This window comes from Equus caballus, chromosome 11 (genome assembly GCF_041296265.1).
Source record: "Equus caballus isolate H_3958 breed thoroughbred chromosome 11, TB-T2T, whole genome shotgun sequence".
Taxonomy (NCBI): domain Eukaryota; kingdom Metazoa; phylum Chordata; class Mammalia; order Perissodactyla; family Equidae; genus Equus; species Equus caballus.
The window spans coordinates 50782575-50800975 of record NC_091694.1 but is presented as its reverse complement, the minus strand read 5'-3'; the positions used below and the strand labels follow the sequence as shown (position 1 = coordinate 50800975).

The following is an 18401-nucleotide window of genomic DNA, read 5'->3' as shown; positions in this document are numbered from 1 at the left end:
GGTTGGTGGCAGATGTTAGCTCAGGGCTAATCTTCCTCAAAAGAAAAAGGAAGGAAGGAAGGAAGGGAAGAAAAAGAAAGAAAGAAAGAAAGGAAAGAAAGGAAAGAAAGGAAAGAAAAGAAAGAAAAGAAAGAAAGAAAGAAAGAAAGAAAGAAAGAAAGAAAGAAAGAAAGAAACAGAGTTGTTCCTCTGCTGATGAGATCAAGCCCCAACTCCTCAGCAGGACATACAAGGCTTCTTGCCATTTGGCCCAAGGAACCTCCCATCTGCGCTCATTCCTTGTCAGAGAAAGAAAGAAAGAAAGAAAGAAAGAAAGAAGGAAGGAAGGAAGGAAGGGAGGGAGGGAGGGAGGGAGGGAGAGAGAGAGAAAGAGAGAGAGAAAAGGAAGGAAGGAAGGAAGGAAGGAAAGAAGGAAAGAAGGAAAGAAAGAAAGAAAGAAAGAAAGAAAGAAAGAAAGATAGTTGTTCCTCTGCTGATGAGATCAAGCCCCAACTCCTCAGCAGGACATACAAGGCTTCTTGCCATTTGGCCCAAGGAACCTCCCATGTGCGCTCATTCCTTGTCAGTGAAAGAAAGAAGGAAGGAAGGAAGGAAGGAAGGAAGGAAGGAAGAGAAAGAAAGAAACATAGTTGTTCCTCTGCTGATGAGATCAAGCCAAGAAAGAAAGAAAGAGAGAAAGAGAGAAAGAGAGAAAGAGAGAAAGAAAAGAAAGAAAGAAAGAAAGAAAGAAAAGAAACATAGTTGTTCCTCTGCTGATGAGATCAAGCCCCAACTCCTCAGCAGGACATACAAGGCTTCTTGCCATTTGGCCCAAGGAACCTCCCATCTGCGCTCATTCCTTGTCAGTTTGCCCCTGGTTTGGCCACATCACACACCCTTCCTCATCTTTTACACCCGTCAGGCTCAGACTTACACTTCAAAAACTATGCACAAGGTTAATGATATCAATGAAAGCTCAATATATCTCTCATATATACAGCACTTTCTATATGCCAACCACTGTGCTAGGTATTTGACCTACAATGATGTCATCAAATCCTCACAGCAAGCCCATGAGTAGGGAAACTTCCCCATTTTGTAGATGGGGAAACAAATCCATTTGTTCAAGCTCACATATCCAATAACTCACCTCTTTGATGATCCTTGGTAGAACTTGGAACCACATTCCCTAGCACTTCATAGAGATCTCTAGTCAAGCATTTTACATATCTACCTCTCTCAAGACTCTGGTTCTCCAGGGCCAGGATCAAGCCTTCTTCATCTTTGGAGTCCTTGTGGACTACCTAACACAGTGCTTGGCATACTGTCAGCAGCCAAGTAGTGTCAGTTGAAAGAAAGAAAAATAGAGGGATAGAGAGAGAAGGAGGGGAGGGAGGGAGGGAAGGAGGGAGGGGAAGAGAGAGGCAGTGCATAGGGTGGAGTGAGCGAGTAGAACAGGCCTGGAGGCTGCAGGGTAGGCTGCCAAGCTCCGGAAAGGTTTTTAGGGGTGTGGAAGAGGCAGGGGACATTGGGCAGGCATTGTAGGTGCCCTTGGTGGGGGCCTGGCAGAGTCTGTGTCAAAGCAGTCAGTCTTAATGAAAGAGTGTAGACAACTCTGGATGGTAATCAGGAATCTTGGAATCTAGGGCAGGCTGGAGAAAGAGAGGTTGGGTGCACGGTGTCCTGGACAGGGTAGGGTGGAAGGAGAAGAGAAAAGCCAGCCCCTGGGAGATTCCTCAGGGAAACAAGGTCAGGAAGTTGCCACTCAGAAAAACCCCCTTGGTGGGGACCCAGGTGTGTCCAAGCCCTTTAACCTTTCTCCCCATTGGTTCACACCGGAGGCCCCCACAGGACTGGCTTCTTTTCATTATTCAGGTCTTTGCTCAAGTGACACTGCCTCAGAGAGGTCTCCCCTGACCACTCAGCTAATGTTGCCCCTCGTCTATCACCCTCTATCATATTATAGGATTATATTCCCTTTATAGCACTAACCACTATGTGAAATGATCTTGCTTATTTTTCTTGTCTGTGGGCTGTCTGTCTAGCCACCCCTCCCTCCATACTGTGAGCTTCATTAGAGCAGAGAATGTGTCTATCCTTTTCATCAATGTATCCTCAGTGTCTAAAACAGTGCCTGGTACACAGTAGGCGTTCAGTAAGTATCAGTTGAATAGACATATCCAAGGGGCCCAGACTGACACTCAACATTGCCCAGGAACCAGAGTTGCATTTGGGCTCCTTGGCCACGCTGAGGACTCTCCTACAAAACATTCTGAGTAAGTGGATGTAGCTACAGACCCGGCAAACTCGAGACCGGGAGAGGCCAAGGAGGAGCCTAGGATTTGTGTCTTCTACCCTAGAGATTCCTGGAGCCTCCTGACCCTGGGGTCATTTAGGTCTTGGCTGATCACTGCAGAAGGGGACAGTATGTCCAATGAATAACTCTCCCTGTTGGAGGTTACTGGTTGGAAAATCATTGTAAGAAGCCAGGAGGTGAGGACACTGGGATCTCCATGCAATCTGGAGATAGGGCATGGGTTAACGGTTCTAGAGAGGGATGAGGATGGAGACATGGGGACTTAGGGCTGGAGCCCCACGGCTCCCTAGGGGGCCAAGAGCTTTGGGCTAGACATAAGGATTCCCAAGAGGGCTGAAGACTGGGAGCTTTGAGGTAGAGGCTTGGGGCTTGGGGCTTGGGCTTGAAGGTTTCCCAGTTAACTGGGGGCTGACGCAGGAGGGTACCCCGGGTAAGGGACTGGGGCACCCGGGTTCTCCAGAGGTCTAGGGGCTGAGGGCTGGGTCACCATATTCTTTGAGGGCAGAGATATTCCTGAATCTGTCTGTTCTTCCCAGCTGAGACCAGCAAAAGCCAGTTCTTGTTTAATAGATTAGACAGATCTGTCTGGGAATGCAGCAAGTGGCCCAAGGCTAGAAGAGAGAGAAGCAGCTTTCTTCCTGCGCTCTCCTCCCTTTTTCTTTCTCCCTGCTGCCTCCACCCCTTTTCCCAGCATCCCTGCCCCCAGCTCTCTATGACCCTCTTACGCCCCCTGCTGCTCCTTCCTTGAACCACAGTGGCCAGTCTAAAGCACAACAGAATTCCATCTCTTCCCTTCCCTGCTGACCTGGGCCCAGCCTCAGAGGGAGAAAACTAAAGTCCCAAGGGAGTAAATGCTGGGGGAAGGAGGTGGCCTCTTGGCAGCCAGAAAGTGACCTGTATCGTGTGTGTGTGTGTGGGTGTGTGTGTGTACGTGTGTCTGTGGGTGCTGTTGCTAGAATCTCAGCCTGAGAAGTCACCACTTTCTCAGGGGGACTTCCTTGACCCTCAAGACTGGGTTAAGGCCCCTGGTCTCCAAGCTTTCACAATTCCCTGACTGCTCCTTTATGGCGCTTATCAGCTTCCAATTACCCACTTATTTGTTTGTCTGTGATGAATGCCTGCCCCCCCCAGGGGACTGTGAGCACCAAGAGGGCAGGAACCAGGGTTGTTTCTGCTCATCAATACAACCCAGTGCTCGGCACAGTGCCTGGTACATCGCACACGCATAGTAAATATCTGTTGAATAAATGAACGAGTGACGGCCAAAGGGGGTTCTTAGGTGGGGATTTAATAGGTGGTGTCAGGGCCATTGCCTAGGCTCTGAGTCGGATGTCTTGGCTTCTGCTCAGGGCCCGGTCCATGTCCAGCCTCTGGCCTTGTGCCCAGAGGCTGTCCAAGCAAAAGGAAGCAGAAGAGTCCTCTCCTAGAGGGAGGTGGCATGGAGGGGGCATTAGGGCATTAGGGTGGCTTGGATCCAGAAGCTCCGCCCTCTTTTCCAGTTCTCCAACCTAAGTTTTTGAAAGCACTTCATCCTGCTGCCCCCATCCTCTCTCCTCTTGTGGTCTTTTCTTCTTCCCTCCCAGAGGTTTCCTTCCCCTAAAAATGTACCCCTTCCTATCTTTTTCCCTCTCTTTAGTTCTTTCCGACTGTGTACTGAAGAACTTGAACATCACTCTCTCTTACCTGGAAAAGTCCCCAGGAAGAGACACCCCTGCAGCTGGAGCCAGAGGTTGAGTAGGGAGCTAACGCCCAAGGGGAGCAGAACAAGGATCTCCTTCTTCGGCCCCTGGTTCAAGACCACCCTGGACACAGCCAGCTTCAGCTGAAGAGGGAGTCCCAAGACCAGGGGCGGATCCAGCCCTGGCCCCAACCTAGAAGACAGGACCACCTTCTGCAGAGTGTATGGGCCAGGGACATAAGTTGGGGAGGAAAGAATGAACCACATCACTCCTTGTGGCCCCACTCCTAGCTGCCTCAATTCTGCCTCTTAGCCATACTTCTGTCTACTGGTCGTTTCCACCACCTAAATGCTGCCTTAGTTTTCCTGGCTTGACCTTCTAAAACCACATCCACTCCAGGTAAATATACCATCTAAATAAAAGTCTTTTGTTTACTGTGGGCATCTTCAAGATGTGTCCCTGGCCCCCACCCCCACCCTTAAGCCTCCCTAATATTGACATTTTGGAGTCCCCTTTTCTCCCTCCTGCTCCCAGGCTCTACTGAATACAGGCAGAGCCCCCCTCTTACTTGATCTTGGAGGTGAAAGCTGAGCCAAGAAGGATTTTCTGGACTCCCAAGGGCAAGGAAGTGGCTGGAGCCTGCTGCCAGCTGGAGTCCCAGGTCCAGAGAGAAGGCCCAAGTCTCTGCATGAGGCTTGGGAATGTCTGGGGGCAGAAATGATCCTCCTGAGGCCTCAAGGCTGGGATTCATGGGGGGTGGGGCTAGTGGTGGAGGGAGACAGATGAAGGCAGACACGGAGCTGGCTATGGAGGGGGAAACAGCCTTTACCTTGGAAACTGAACTCTGCACAAGTCCCTGGAGGGAAGAATATCTAGGATGGGACTCTACAGCACAGGTTCTGAGGCTAGTGGGGGCAGACGCTGAGGTCTGGGCCTATCAGTCCAGCCAGTTATCCCAGAACAGGCAGCCATCCAAGGCAGGGACCACGTGGAGCCAGTGGCGGGAAGGAAAGATGCAGGGATGTCAGAATCAGGACATCTGACCCAGTCCCAACTTCCCCACTCTCAGTTTATTCCCCTCTGAGAGACACAAGCTTATGGTCTCCTCCGATGCGGCTCTCATCCCATCCCCTCTCCTCAAAAACGTGGACTTAGACCCCCATGGTCACCCAGCCAGCAATGCTTTACAAGCTTTGCTCATGGTTCCTGCCCCTCTGATGCAGTTACCGGCAACTGGAGGTTGGAGGCAGGGAGTAGCAGCCCCCCAGCGCAATCCTCATGATGGGCTGGGGTTTGTTGGCCAGAGGCCCAGAGACCTGTCCAGCACAGCACCTCCTCCCCACCCACGCCCAGCAGCACTGAGTCCCCAAGGATTTTCACATCCACCTGTAGAAGGAGGAGAGAGGCAGAACCAGAGGCCCCTGGGGCCTGCCTCCACCACTTTCTTCAGAGGCAGCCAAGTACAGCAGACAGAACACACATTTGAAGAGTCAGCTAGCATCCTTGGCTCACTCAGGACTTGTCACTTATATACTGCTGACTGAACCTCAGAATTCCCGTCTGAAAAAATAGGGACAAGAACAGTAGCTTCCTGGGGGTTTTGTGCAGATTAAATGAGATAACAATGGCAAAGGGATGCCCAGTAAACTTGGTACTGTTCCCCGTCTTCAGATATTTCTCCCCTCAGGACCAGATCTGGCTTTCCTGGTACCACCTCCCATCGTCCTGCCGGGGTCCAGCGCCCACTGTAAGCTGGGCTCGCTGACTGGGCACTTAGATCTCAGACCTGCCATCCCGAAGTCCCAGCCCAAACCAGTCATCCTTTGGGTTGGTATCACCATAGATAATCATTCCTTCTGGATCTCTAGTTCGAGACTCAAAGGAGGAGGAGGTTCTGGAAGGACACAGAAGAAGGACTGTGCATGGGGTGTGCCCTTTGAGGATAAATGTGGGGTGGGGGAAGGTGGAGTTCAGGGAGAGAGAAGGACAGGGAGACAGGGAAAAGAGAAGAGCTGATGGAGACGGGGTAAGGTCAGAGGACTAGGTCAAGGAGCTAGGTCAACCCTATACTATGTGATCTCAGAAAGGTTATAGGTCATGATGGTGACAGGCTTTTGTCCTGGGTCATTGCTGAGGTGCACAGCAGGAGGGTCCTGGGTCCTCTATCAGAAAGAGAAAATAAGCTGGAATAAGGATATGGTAGAGACCGACAGAGGGAGAGGCACTGCTACAAGGCCGGAGGAGGAAAGACAAGAAGAGGGCAGAGGCAAAGAGTAGTTCCTTTAAGCACAGACATGGCTGAGTACCCCATCTCGCTCCTGCAGCTCCTGCACCTGGGTAGGAAGAAATATCTCAGGGCCAGTCCCTGGGGGCTGTGAGGCAGTGGTAGCAGCAGCAGCAGCAGCAGCGGCAGCCACTGAGGCAATGTGGCCAGTGGGCCTCTGCTCTCCATAATCAGCCCTTGTCCTCTGTGTGGCTCAGACAACTCTGAGGAGAATGCATGGGGACAGGCAGACTTGCACATGGTTGGTGGAGCGTTAAAGGTTGCCTTGAAGGGAGAAGGGGGGCAGGAGACAGAAGTACTGACCCTATGGCCCCTCTGAGGATAAACAGAGTGAGAGACAGAGTTCCTCCCCTATCATCCCCCACTGCCAGCAAGTTTATAAGCTGAGGGAAAGCACCACATTTCCCCTTTCCTCCTCTCCAGCCTGACCTGGCTCCTCCCAGCCTTCTGCCCACCTGGGAAGGCTGCCTTGACAGGCCTGAGGTCTAGAAACAGTCCTGCCCTGCTCCCCAAGTAGCATCCTCCATCAGGACTAGAACTGAAACATGGAATACCAAATACCTAGCTGGGTGACTGTGGGTAAGTCACTCCACCATTGTGCTTCAGTGTCCTTGTCTGTAAAATATGAAAAATAATACCTACTTTATGGGGTTACTGTGAATGAGGATTAAGATAATGTAGGCACAGTGCCTGGTATCTGCTCTGAGCTCCTCTCAGTATTTTCCCAGGCCTCTGAGGCTGGCCTCATAAGGAAGTATTGTCTCTGAGTGTGATTTAGTGGATACTAAAAAGAAACCAGTCCCCTACTCCCAATTATCTTCCCTTATCCATTTTACAAGGCCTAACCATTTACCAATAGAAATTCATCACCCTCTCCCTGACCCATTTTAAAATACAAATGCCCCAAGAGATGTAACACTTTGAACCACTCTAGAGCTGTAGGAAACAGCTCTCAGAGCTGGGGGTTTAGGGCTCCCTCAGGGTCTGGGCGGGCTTGAATGGGTGAGTGAGAGTGAAGGGTAGAGCAGATAATCACTGCATACTTCCGTTAAAGGACCAGGAGGTGACTTTTGAGCCGTGGGGCTTCTCCGATGGAGGCTAGGACCCCAGATGATAACAGCCAGGGAGCCTCAGCAGTTCAGCCTTGACCCTTGCCCAGCCGCTCAGTCACGAGACCCCGCGGTCCCCGGGCAGGGCTGGCGGCGGGGGCCAGGGGGACGGGGAGGCGGGGACGGGCCTACTCTGCAAGCTGATTGGCTGGCGGGTGCGCGCCTGCGGGAGCAGAATTTCGGGGCTACCAGGAGGTGGGGCAGCCCAGCCGGACCCCGAGAGCGTGTTCCGCTGCCCAGCCGGCGACTTCCCTACCACCCCGCTCCCTCGACTTTCCGGAATCCGAGTTTGTAGGCCCTTTAAAGGATCCCAGTTGCCCTTCGCCCGGTCCTGAGGAACGGAAGTGGGGGTTCTGGACTCCGGTCCCAGACGGTGGGGAATCGGGATGGCTTCCGTGCGGATCCGAGAGGCCAAGGAGGGAGACTGTGGAAGTATCCTGAGGCTGATTCGGGTGAAGGCTGCGGGCCGGAAATCAGGGTCTCAAAGGGGGTCAGAACGGCGCGGCCCGAGTCCGGGGGTGGGGGAAGGGAGAGGAAGAGGTGGGAGCAGGGGGAGGGGCACATCCTGGGGTCCTGCTCCGGGAGCAGCGGGGCCCTCCTAGCCTGATCTAGCCTCTGTCCCAACGCCGTAGGAGCTAGCTGAATACGAGAAACTCTCGGATCAGGTGAAGATCACTGAAGAAGGTGAGGCCCAGCACCTGGGTCCTGACGGAGGCTGGGGAGGAAGTGAGGGATGGGCACCCCAGGCAGTAGCTCCAGGCTGGGCACATACCCAGGCCCTCTTTCTCTCTCTCTTTGTCACAACTCCGATCTCTGCAGCCCTGAGAGCAGATGGCTTTGGAGAGAATCCTTTCTATCACTGTTTGGTAGCAGAAATTCTTCCCGCCCCCGGGCAGCCACAGGGTAAGAACATTGGGACTCAGAGGTCCCCTCTCCACTCTGCCTCAGAAGTCTCTCCGCCAGGTGCCCAGCAGCCTGACCCCTCTTTTTTCTCTCTCTCTCAGGGCCCTGTGTGGTGGGCTATGGACTATATTATTTCATCTACAGCACGTGGACGGGACGCAACGTTTATCTGGAAGACATCTATGTGAAGCCGGAGTATCGGGGTACTGAGAAGAGGCTGAGGCTGGGGTGGGAGAAAAGCAACACATAGACCGGACTGTCATCCCCTGCGTCCTAATCCCAGCCTATGGGCTTTTCTGATCCCCTTCAACTCAAACACTTCTTCTTTTGGCCTTTTTCTCCCCACAACAGGTCAGGGGATTGGTTCCAAAATCATCAGAAAGGTGGCCGAGGTGAGGAGAGGGATGGGACTACAAGCTAGGGCCTGGAAAAACAATGGCATGGTATGTGGGAGGCTCACCCAGGTTGAATGGAGGATGAGAAAGCTGCTTCCTTTTGGACCCCTGGAAAATGAGTGATGTCTTCCACAGGTGGCCCTGGATAAGGGCTGCTCCCAGTTCCGCTTGGCAGTCCTGGACTGGAACAAGAGGGCCATGGACTTGTACAAGGCCCTAGGAGCCCAAGATCTGACTGAAGCTGAGGGCTGGCACTCCTTTCGCTTTGAAAGGGAGGCCATGAGGGAGTTGGCAGGAAAGTGACGCCATTCCTTGGGGATCTTTCTCTATTTGAGCTTCTCCTTCCCCACCAGCTCAAGCACTCCTCAGAGATTGTTTCCACTGACCAAGGCCTCCCTGAAGAAAGGAGGGTTGGGGTGAATATTGCCGAAGTAAGAAAAAAGCAAAATTAGAGAGGCCCTTCTACCTCCTTGTTGAGGGTGAAAAATAAATGAGAATCACTATATCCTGATGTGGTGTTGGGTAGAGGAGTTGATGACACGGTAAGCTGCAGCCACTTTAGGATCCTTCCTCGGTTTTGTGGTCAGTGGATGTTCCTTCTAGGGGCAAAGGTGGGCCCAAGATGACTTTCGCCTTCATTGGGCCAGAGTCTTGGCTCTGGCCTGTGGAATATAGAGAAAAGAAGAGCAAGGGGCCAGCTTGGCCCATCAGGCTTGTTGGTCACATTTGGGACCCAGAAAAAGGCCTCCAATGTCTGCGCTAAGCATTTAGGATCCCAAGAATGAGGCAGGCCCACCGACTCAACAGATGGAGCAGGCTGCCACCTGGTGGTGGCATTTCAGGTGCACTGGAAAGGACCACTTGCCCCAACTTTTAAAAATCAGCTCAGCTAGCCAGTGCTTTTTCTTTCCCAGAAGTCACAAAGCCTTTATTTTCTGTTCAGCAAAACCAAAGCAGACTTTTAGGATACAAGGAGACGAGAGGGGAAACAGGTTCATTTTCCGCTTTCATAATATTTTATTACACAAATAGCGTGGGTTTGTTCTAGAAAAATTGGAATGGACATATAAAATAAAAATCCGTAGCCTTACTTACATACCTAACATTAGCCCTTTAGTATTGATTCTTCAGATGTTTTCAGTGTACATACATACACCTAATTAGTTAAGTTAGTAGGGATTTATGGGATCACGCTCTTTTGCAACCTGTTCTTTCATTTAACTATATATCAGAAATCTCTTCCCAGACTATTAAACATACATCTATCACTTTCAGTGGTGGCATATTCTTTTGTGGATGAACCATTGGGTAAATGGTCATAATTTAGACACCAAAAGGGGATGAGCAGGTAATATAAATATGTAAATTGTAAGAAAAAGGATATATGGAAGCCTAGAGAGCTGAAGATCCGTTTTAAAATTCAAATAAGAAATATGATTCAGCCAAACAGAACACTTCAGGGGCCCAAATTCTTCCAGAGTGGTGCCAATTTTTGGCCCTTAAAATCAGCTCACTGCAGGTGGGCCTTTAGGACAATCTTGATCAAGAGATAATGAAGAGGGCTGGCCCCATGGCGTAGTGGTTAAGTTCATGCACTCTGCTTTGGCAGCCCAGGGTTCGTGAGTTCAAATCCCAGGCACAGACCTACACACTGCTTGTCAAGCCATGCTGTGCTTGCATCCCACATACAAAATAGAGGAAGATTGGCACAGATGTTAGCTCAGGGCCAATCTTCCTCACCAAAAAAAAAAAAAGAGAGAGAAAGATGAAGAAGATAATGAAGATGGTCAGCCCCTTCCACCGATGAGAGCCAGAAGAATGCAGTCTCCTATGCTTGGCTCATCTCAGTCTGGCAAGGATTAATATCATTTAAACATGATGTTTGTCTAGTGATGGGGCTTTTCAAACTTAAATTTTAATGCAGAATAGATTATTTCTGGAAGGATGCACAAACAAGAGTGTAGTCGACCCTGGGGAGAGAAATTGGGTGGCCAGGGGACAGAAGGAAGGAAACTGCTTTTCCCACATACCAGTTTGGACCTGCTGAATTTTGTTTCGTGCCCATGTATTACTTAAAAAAAAAATGAATAAATGAAACTTTCAGGGGCCATAGCATAGTGGTTAAGTTCAGCGTACTCCACTTTGGCAACCTGGGATGACAGGTTTGGATCTTGGGCATGGGCCTACCCCTACTCATCAGCCATGCTGTGGCATCAGCTCACATATAAAGTGGAGGAATATTGGCACAGATGTTAGGTCAGGGCTAATATTCCTCAACCAAAAAAAAAAAGAGGAAGATTGGCAGCAAATGTTAGCTCAGGGCTAATCTTCCTCAGCAAAAAATAAATAAATAAAACGTAAACATTAATGCAGAAGGAAAGGTATAGACTAGGAAACTTAGTATTTCCAGAATTTATCGTGCCCCTATCTTGATTTGTCTTTGCTTTTCAGAGTTTACACTTTTTGTGTTGTCTCTCACTTTGGGCCCACATCTCACCAGTTTTCGCAGGAGGTCTTTGCACTCCAGCATCACTCCGTTTTACAGCCTCCCCTGGCCTCCTGCCACTCATCACTTCATTAGCCTCCTATAAGGTGACTCTGTTAGATGTTGGGGCTGATTGGTGTGGGGTGATAAGGACCCAGGTTCCGGACATTGGAGGGAAAACAGAGGAAAGGGCATTTAGGGTGAAGGCTTTTTAAGGGGAGAATAGAGAAAACAATTAAAGTAGCTCTCAAATTTGCCCACATCTGTATCCTTGCTTCCACTACCACCTCTCTTTGAAAATTGCCATGGCCTCCTAACTGGTCTCCCAGCATCCTTCTGTAACTGCCCCTCTTCATGGGGTGGTTCTTTTTTTTATCATAGGTATACATTATATTATTTAAAGAGTCAAAAAATTCTATAAGGCTTATATAAAAAACAGTAGTCTTCCAACTCCCCACCCTCTTCAAAGACAATCACTTTCAACTGAGTTTTTAAATTGTGTTATTTTTTGTTTTGTATTCACCTTCATATGTCAAACTCAAAATAGCATGCAAATGTTGCTACTTCTTGATGTTTCTGTTTTAGGCACTAGCTATTGACTTCCCACTGCTGGAGATGAGAAGCTAGCTCTCTTTTCCAACCATCCCATTCCCACTTTCCATTCTCCCCTCCTTCCAATATTATATCATGAATCTGGTTGGATCTGTGTTCAGTGTTTACATTATTATAATTGTGCAAATGATCTTCACAGTTGAGTCATGTAGATAGTTCCATTGTTTTTAGTTCCCGCATAGTTTTTGTTTCCCCTGGAACTAATACTTGCCTCTTCTTGGTCTGCTTAGTTTTCTGTATACTCTGATTCATCCCCAAATTCTCCTTAGTTGTGTTAATTTCTTCTAAGGATATACAGACACCAAACAAATAAGGAATTTGATCTATTTCATTTGAAGGACTTTCTCCCAGAACCGTAGATCTTTTCTAGCACAGAGGCTGCTCTTTACGTTGGAATCTCCCTTTAAATCCATCCTGGGGACTCCCTTTGCCTCTCTTGTGTTGATACCTGTTTCCTAGAACCTATGTTTTCATCTTTCTCAGTTTATCTTGATGGAGCTTCTTGAGAAAGGGTGCGTGGGAGGTAAATTGCTGGGATTTTATAAGTCTGAAAATGTCTTTGTTCTACTCTTGTATTAATTGACAGTATGGCTGGGTATTAAATACTAGGTTGGAAATAATTTACTCTGAAAAAAAATTTTTTTTAAAGATTTTATTTTTCTCCCCAAAGCCCCTGGTACACAGCTGCATATTTTTAGTTGTGGGTCCTTCTAGTTGTGGCACATGGGATGCCACCTCAGCATGTCTTGATGAGCGGTGCCCTGTCCGTGCCCAGGATTTGAACCCTCAAAACCTTGGGCTGCAGAAGCAGAGTGCATGAACTTAACCACTCAGCCACAGGGCTGGCCCACACTGTGAGAATTTTGAAGGCATTTCTCCATTGTCTTCAAGCTTCTGGTGTTGCTTTTAAGAAGCCTGAGACCATTCTTATTCTGGATCCTTTGTATGAAGCCTATTGTTATTTTCCTTCCCTCTTCCCCCAACCACAGCTTTTAGGATCTTTTCTTTATCCTAGCGTTCTAATATTTTACATGGAACTGTCTTAGTGTTGTCTCAGTGAGTCTTCTCAATCTGGAAACTCATGTTCTTCAGTTATGGAAAACATTTTTGGATTGTTATTTTCTGGATGAGTTCCTCCCGTCCATTATCTCTGTTTTCTCTTTCTGGAACACTTGTTATTCAGATGTTGAATTCCATGGACTAGTCATTTAATTCTCTTTCCTTTTTCCTATCTTCTTCATTTTTTGCCTTACTTTCTGGGAGATTTCTTTTCTTCTTTTGTTCTTTTGCTGATAAAGATTTGCCCTGAGGTAACATCTGTGCCAATCTTCCTCTATTTTTTTCCTTTTTTTTTTTTAGTATGTGGGCTGCCAGTACAGCATGGCCACTAACAGAATGGTGTAGGTCCACGTCCAGGAAACGAACCCAGGCCGCCCAAGTGGAATGTGCTGAACTTAATCACTAGGCCACGAGTGCTGGCCCTCTGGGAGATTTCTGTTTTGTTTTTTTTTTTTAAGATTTTATTTTTTTCCTTTTTCTACGCAAAGCCCCCCAGTACATAGTTGTATATTCTTAGTTGTGGGTCCTTCTAGTTGTGGCATGTGGGACGCTGCCTCAGCGTGGTCTGATGAGCGGTGCCATGTCCGCGCCCAGGATTCGAACTGACGAAACACTGGGCCGCCTGCAGCAGAGCGCGCGAACTTAACCACTCGGCCACGGGGCCAGGCCCAGATTTCTGTTTTTTAAAAGATTTTATTTTTCCTTTTTCTCCCCAAAACCCCCTGGTACATAGTTGTATATTTTTACTTGTGAGTCCTTCTAGTTGTGGCATGTGGGATGCTGCCTCAGCATGGCTTGATGAGCAGTGCCATGTCCGTGCCCAGGATTGGAACCGGTGAAACCCTGGGCCGCCAAAGCAGAATGCACAAACTTAACCACTCAGCCACGGGGCCGGCCCCTCTGGGAGATTTCTTTAATTTTATTTTCCAACCTTTCTATTGAATTTTTATTTCTACTTTCATGTTTTTCATTTCTAAGAGCTCTCTGCATTTTTTTAAACATTCCATTTTTGTTTCATGGATATAGGTTCTTTTCTTGTTTCTCTGAGGATATTCATGACAGTTTTTAAAAAAATGTTTTTCTTGGGGCCGGCCCGGTGGCGCAGCACTTAAAGTGCACGCCATGACATGGTAGGCGCCCCACATATAAAGTAGAGGAAGATGGGCACGGATGTGAGCTCAGGGCCAGTCTTCCTCAGCGAAAAGAGGAGGATTGGCAGCAGTTAGCTCAGGGCTAATCTTCCTCAAAAGAGAAGAAAAAGAAAAAAAAGAAGAAAAGTGTTTTTCTCCTTGCATAGTCTTTATTTCTTCTAAGCTATTTTTTTTCTTTCTCTATTTGTTTTGGGTTCTGTCTTTCATTTTAGAGGCCTCCCTCAAATGTCAAGTAATCCTCAGCTGTCCACTTATATTTAAGCTTGGGACACTAGAGTACTGATTGGAAACTGTGTGTGTATATTGTGGGAGGTAGGGAGGCTTGTCGACCGTGAACTGTACTATAGGGTGAGCCACTAAGCTATTTCAGTGAGGAGCCTCTGATTTCAGTATCGTTAGGTCTGATCAGATTTCCTAGAGAAAACCCTTCCAAACTCCTGCGTGGAGGATATAAGCCTCGCTGTAGATATTCTCAGAGCTGGTTGAAGAAGTCTGGGGGAAGTCTCAACATTCAATACGTAAACTTTCACTTCATCCTCATTTTCAGTATCTATCTAACCATCCACCTATCCATCCTTCTATCTTCCTCCCAATCTCTCTCTCTATTTAGAAGTACTAAGGCAAGCTGGGGCATTCTATCACACATCCTTTATACTCAGCTAGAGTAATTTTACTAAAAGGCAAGTCTGCTGAAGATCCTGTAATGGCTCCCTCTGCTCTCAACAGAAAGTCCAAGGTTCTGAATATGTTTTAACCCCTCCAAGCTCTGGCCCAAACCAACCCTTCCGACCATGTTTCCTCTCCAAGTGGGTTCTAACCACGTTAGACTTTTATCAGTACCTTACATGCACTGTACCCTCCCCTCCGGACCGTCTGCACACGCTATTCTCCTGTCTGAAATGCTGTTTCCCTTTTCCCACTCCCATCCTTTGCCTGAATGAACAATGACTAGAGCAGATGAGGAAGAGGAAAAGTCACGCCTGGGAGGACTGTTGGTGCCAGAAGCTCGGAAGTTGGTGATGGTGTCATTTCTAAAAGAAAATTCAGGGCTGGCCCGGTGGCACAGCGGTTAAGTGCACACGTTCCGCTTCAGCGGCCTGGGGTTCGCTGGTTCGGATCCCAGGTGTGGGCATGGCCCCGCTTGGCAAGCCATGCTGTGGTAGGTGTCCCACATATAAAGTAGAGGAAGATGGGCATGGATGTTAGTTCAGGGCCAGTCTTCCTCAGCAAAAAGAGGAGGATTGGCAGTAGTTAGCTCAGGGCTAATCTTTCTCAAAAAAAAGAAAAAAATTCTTTAAAAAAATTTAAAAATTAAAAAAATAAAAGAAAATTCAGTCACTCCTATTGCTTAAGAGTCCAGACCCAAGGGGGCCAGCCCCGTGGCTGAGTGGTTAAGTTTGCCCACTCCACTGCAGGTGGCCCAGTGTTTCGTTGATTCGAATCCTGGATGCGGACATGGCACTGCTCATCAAGCCACGCTGAGGCGGCGTCCCACATGCCACAACTAGAAGGACCCACAACTAAGAATATACAACTATGTACCGGGGGGCTTTGGGGAGAAAAGGGAAAAAAATAAAAAATCTTAAAAAAAAAAAAAAAAGAATCCAGACCCAAACTCTTCAGTCTGACAGCCCAGCCAGCACTCTTGATAACCTGCCCCACTTAATACCTCTAACTCTCTCTCCTCCTTATCAGAATCACTGCTGATGCTCTCTTTACCATTCTACTACCTTACTTATTGCTATTCCTTCTCAGGCACCTCAGGCTATACCTTGAAGGCACCTCTTCTTTTGTGAGCCCTTTATATGCTGGTGTACTTGAGAGTTCCGTCATGGACCCGATTCATTTTTCAGTCTACACCTTTCTTTAGAGATTTAATTTTCTTGTACAGCTTTAACTATGACTAACATGCTGATGATTCCCACATGCACCTCTCTAGCTCAGACCTCTCCTGGGCCCCACGCCTGTATGTCCACTGGTGTGCAGGATATTGATTCCTTCATTCAGTTAATATTTACCATTCCAGGAACTGTGCTAGGTACTGGATGTACAATGGTGGGGACAAGCAGACATGGGACCCAGTCTCTGACCTCACAGAGCTTATAGTGTAATGGTAGAAGAAAGACGATGGATAAATTATTAATATTATAACCATGATAAGTGCCACAAAGGAATATAGGATGCTTTGGCAGTATGAAGTGGGGGACCTATCCTTGTGTGGGCATAGCGGAAGGCTAAAGAAATTATATTTAACTTGGAACCTGAAAGAGAAGAGAAGTTGAAGACAAAGGATCATGTCCACCTGGATGGTGGATGCTCAAACTCAAAGAGGAAAACCGCAATCACTGAAGTCCTCAACTTCTCCTCCAAACCTTTGTCTCTTGTGTTCTCTCTCCCATGACTGGCATCACCATTCACTCAGTAACCCAAGGTAGAAATCCGAGAGTTGTCCTGTGTTCCTCTGGCTTCTTCACTGGCTCCTGACCCCACCCGATCCACCCCTCATCACTAGTTGTTGATTCTACTGCAGATTTAACATGTGCAAATCAGCTTGTACCTCTCTTGCCCATAGCCCTGACCCAAGTAGGTCCTCAGCATCTTTCTTACCTGCAAGGGCTCCTCACGGGTCTCATCGTTAGGCTTTAATCTATTCTCCACAGTTGTAAAATGTAAATCTTATCACATTATACTACTGCTTAAAATCTTTCAATGGTTCTCCATTGTTGATAAAGTAAAAGCCATTCTTTTTAATTTGAATTACAAGTCCTTCACAGTCTAGCTTCCTGCAGCTCCCCACTTCAAGCCAAATGCTATTTGAACTAGCTGCAGTTCCCAAAAGGACCTACACTTTGTTGTTATTGTTGTTGAGGAAGATTCACCCTGAGCTAACATCTGTTGCTAATCTTCCTCTTTTTGCTTGAGAAAGATTCTCCCTGAGCTAACATCTGTGCCAGTCTTCCTCTATTTTGTATGTGGGTCGCTGCCACAGCATGGCTGAAGAGTGGTGTAGGTCCACACCTGGGATCTGAACCTGTGAATCAGGTCACCGAAGCAGAGTGCACTGAACTTAACCACTACACCTAGGGCTAGCCCTCAAAGGACATACTCTTTCTGCTCCTCTGCACTATGGTTATCCTTATTCTCTCAAGAATATTCTTACCGGGGCTGGCCCCGTGGCCAAGTGGTTAAGTTCGCAAGCTCCACTGCAGGCGGCCCAGTGTTTTGTTGGTTTGAATCCTGGGCGCAGACATGGCACTGCTCATCAAACCACACTGAGGCAGCATCCCACATGCCACAACTAGAAGGACCCACAACTAAGAATGTACAACTATGTACCAGGGGGCTTTGGGGAGAAAAAGGAAAAATAAATGAATAAATAAATAAATAAAGCTTCAGTTGAAAAGAATATTCTTACTGCACTTTTCCTCTAGCAAACTCCTACTCATTTCCATCACCACCTCTACGTAGTCTTCCCTGATCACTCAGTGACTATTGTCTCTTTGAAATTTCCTCTATACCTAGTCCTTCTCTCTATCATATCTTCGATCAAACTCCATGCAGTTATTTGTTAATTTACTTCTTTAAACTTTTTAATTTCCTGCCCCTTCCCCACTACATTATAAATTACTTGAGATCAGGGACCACATCTTGTCTTTGTATCCCTAGCACTTAGCACAGTGATTGGAACACAGTGAGGGCTAAATAAATGTTTGCTAAATGACTAAATGCAAAACATGTGATTCTAATTTCTGTGCTATTTTATTCACTTCTACCTAAATTTCTTACTTAGTTCAAGAATCCGAAGTGTGCCCTCTACTATCCTTACTCCATAACAACTGTTCCTGTTTTGAATTTCCTCAGCATTTGGATATCACATCTTTGTGCTGATCTAAGTTGCATTTGCTTTTCGGTACTGCCTTGAAATTATTTTTTAACCTTTCATTATATGCATGATCAGAATTTTCTCTAGGCAAAAACGTGACTCTTAAATTTCCTACAGCAAGGAGTTACAGATGCTCGAGACGATACGCGCCTGCAGACAGTAAAGCTCAGCGCCTGCGCACTAGGCACTTTTTTTTTTTTTTTTTTGCCTTTCGACTCCTCCTCTTTTTTTTCTTTGGAGCGTGCGCACCAAGAAAGACAAAGGTGGGGAAAGTGACCAAGCAGTCATTTAGGCGCATGCCCATCCCCAACTTGTCTAAGCCTGGGGGAGCTCCCAGTGGTGAAGTGGGTGTGGCCTGACCAGGCGCTGCAGAAATCCAATCCGACTGAGCGAGCTCGGCTCCTCCCTCCCCATGATTGGTTAGCTCTCAGTGTTGTGGGGCGGGGAAAGGAAGAGATGGGGGCGGTGGAGTGGTGGGGTGGCGAAGAAAGAGCGCCAATCTCGTTCTGCGCAAGCGCAAGTAAGCGACCAGAAGAGGGCGTGAG

At 47.8% G+C, this 18401-nt stretch overlaps 2 protein-coding genes across 2 annotated transcripts; one reads left to right on the top strand and one right to left on the bottom strand.

Annotated features, from left to right (window-relative positions):
* Positions 1-3563: 3563 nt before the first annotated feature.
* On the bottom strand, positions 3564-6427 carry SHBG (sex hormone binding globulin). Its single transcript, XM_070228100.1, is given in 12 exon segments — positions 3564-3719; positions 3980-4187; positions 4544-4680; positions 4805-4849; positions 4852-4909; positions 5203-5243; positions 5246-5301; positions 5303-5364; positions 5683-5869; positions 6046-6137; positions 6309-6325; positions 6328-6427. Coding segments are annotated over 12 exon segments (1113 nt in total). The 3' UTR covers positions 3564-3609.
* Positions 6428-7312: 885 nt separating this feature from the next.
* SAT2 (spermidine/spermine N1-acetyltransferase family member 2) lies at positions 7313-9940 on the top strand. Its single transcript, XM_001504785.5, has 6 exons — positions 7313-7820; positions 8001-8052; positions 8188-8271; positions 8373-8474; positions 8623-8663; positions 8802-9940. The coding sequence occupies exons 1-6, from the start codon at positions 7755-7757 to the stop codon at positions 8967-8969; spliced, it is 513 nt and encodes a 170-aa protein (XP_001504835.1). The 5' UTR covers positions 7313-7754; the 3' UTR covers positions 8970-9940.
* The last annotated feature ends 8461 nt before the right edge of the window (positions 9941-18401 follow it).

What these genes read in the sequence shown, in the direction of transcription:
- SAT2 (XM_001504785.5), top strand. Translation starts at nt 7,755, where the DNA reads ATGGCTTCCGTGCGGATCCGAGAGGCCAAGGAGGGAGACTGTGGAAGT. An exon ending in GGTGAAGATCACTGAAGAAG is followed by an intron (nt 8,053 to 8,187) that starts GTGAGGCCCAGC and finishes CGATCTCTGCAG; the next exon opens with CCCTGAGAGCAGATGGCTTT. An exon ending in TCATCAGAAAGGTGGCCGAG is followed by an intron (nt 8,664 to 8,801) that starts GTGAGGAGAGGG and finishes TGTCTTCCACAG; the next exon opens with GTGGCCCTGGATAAGGGCTG.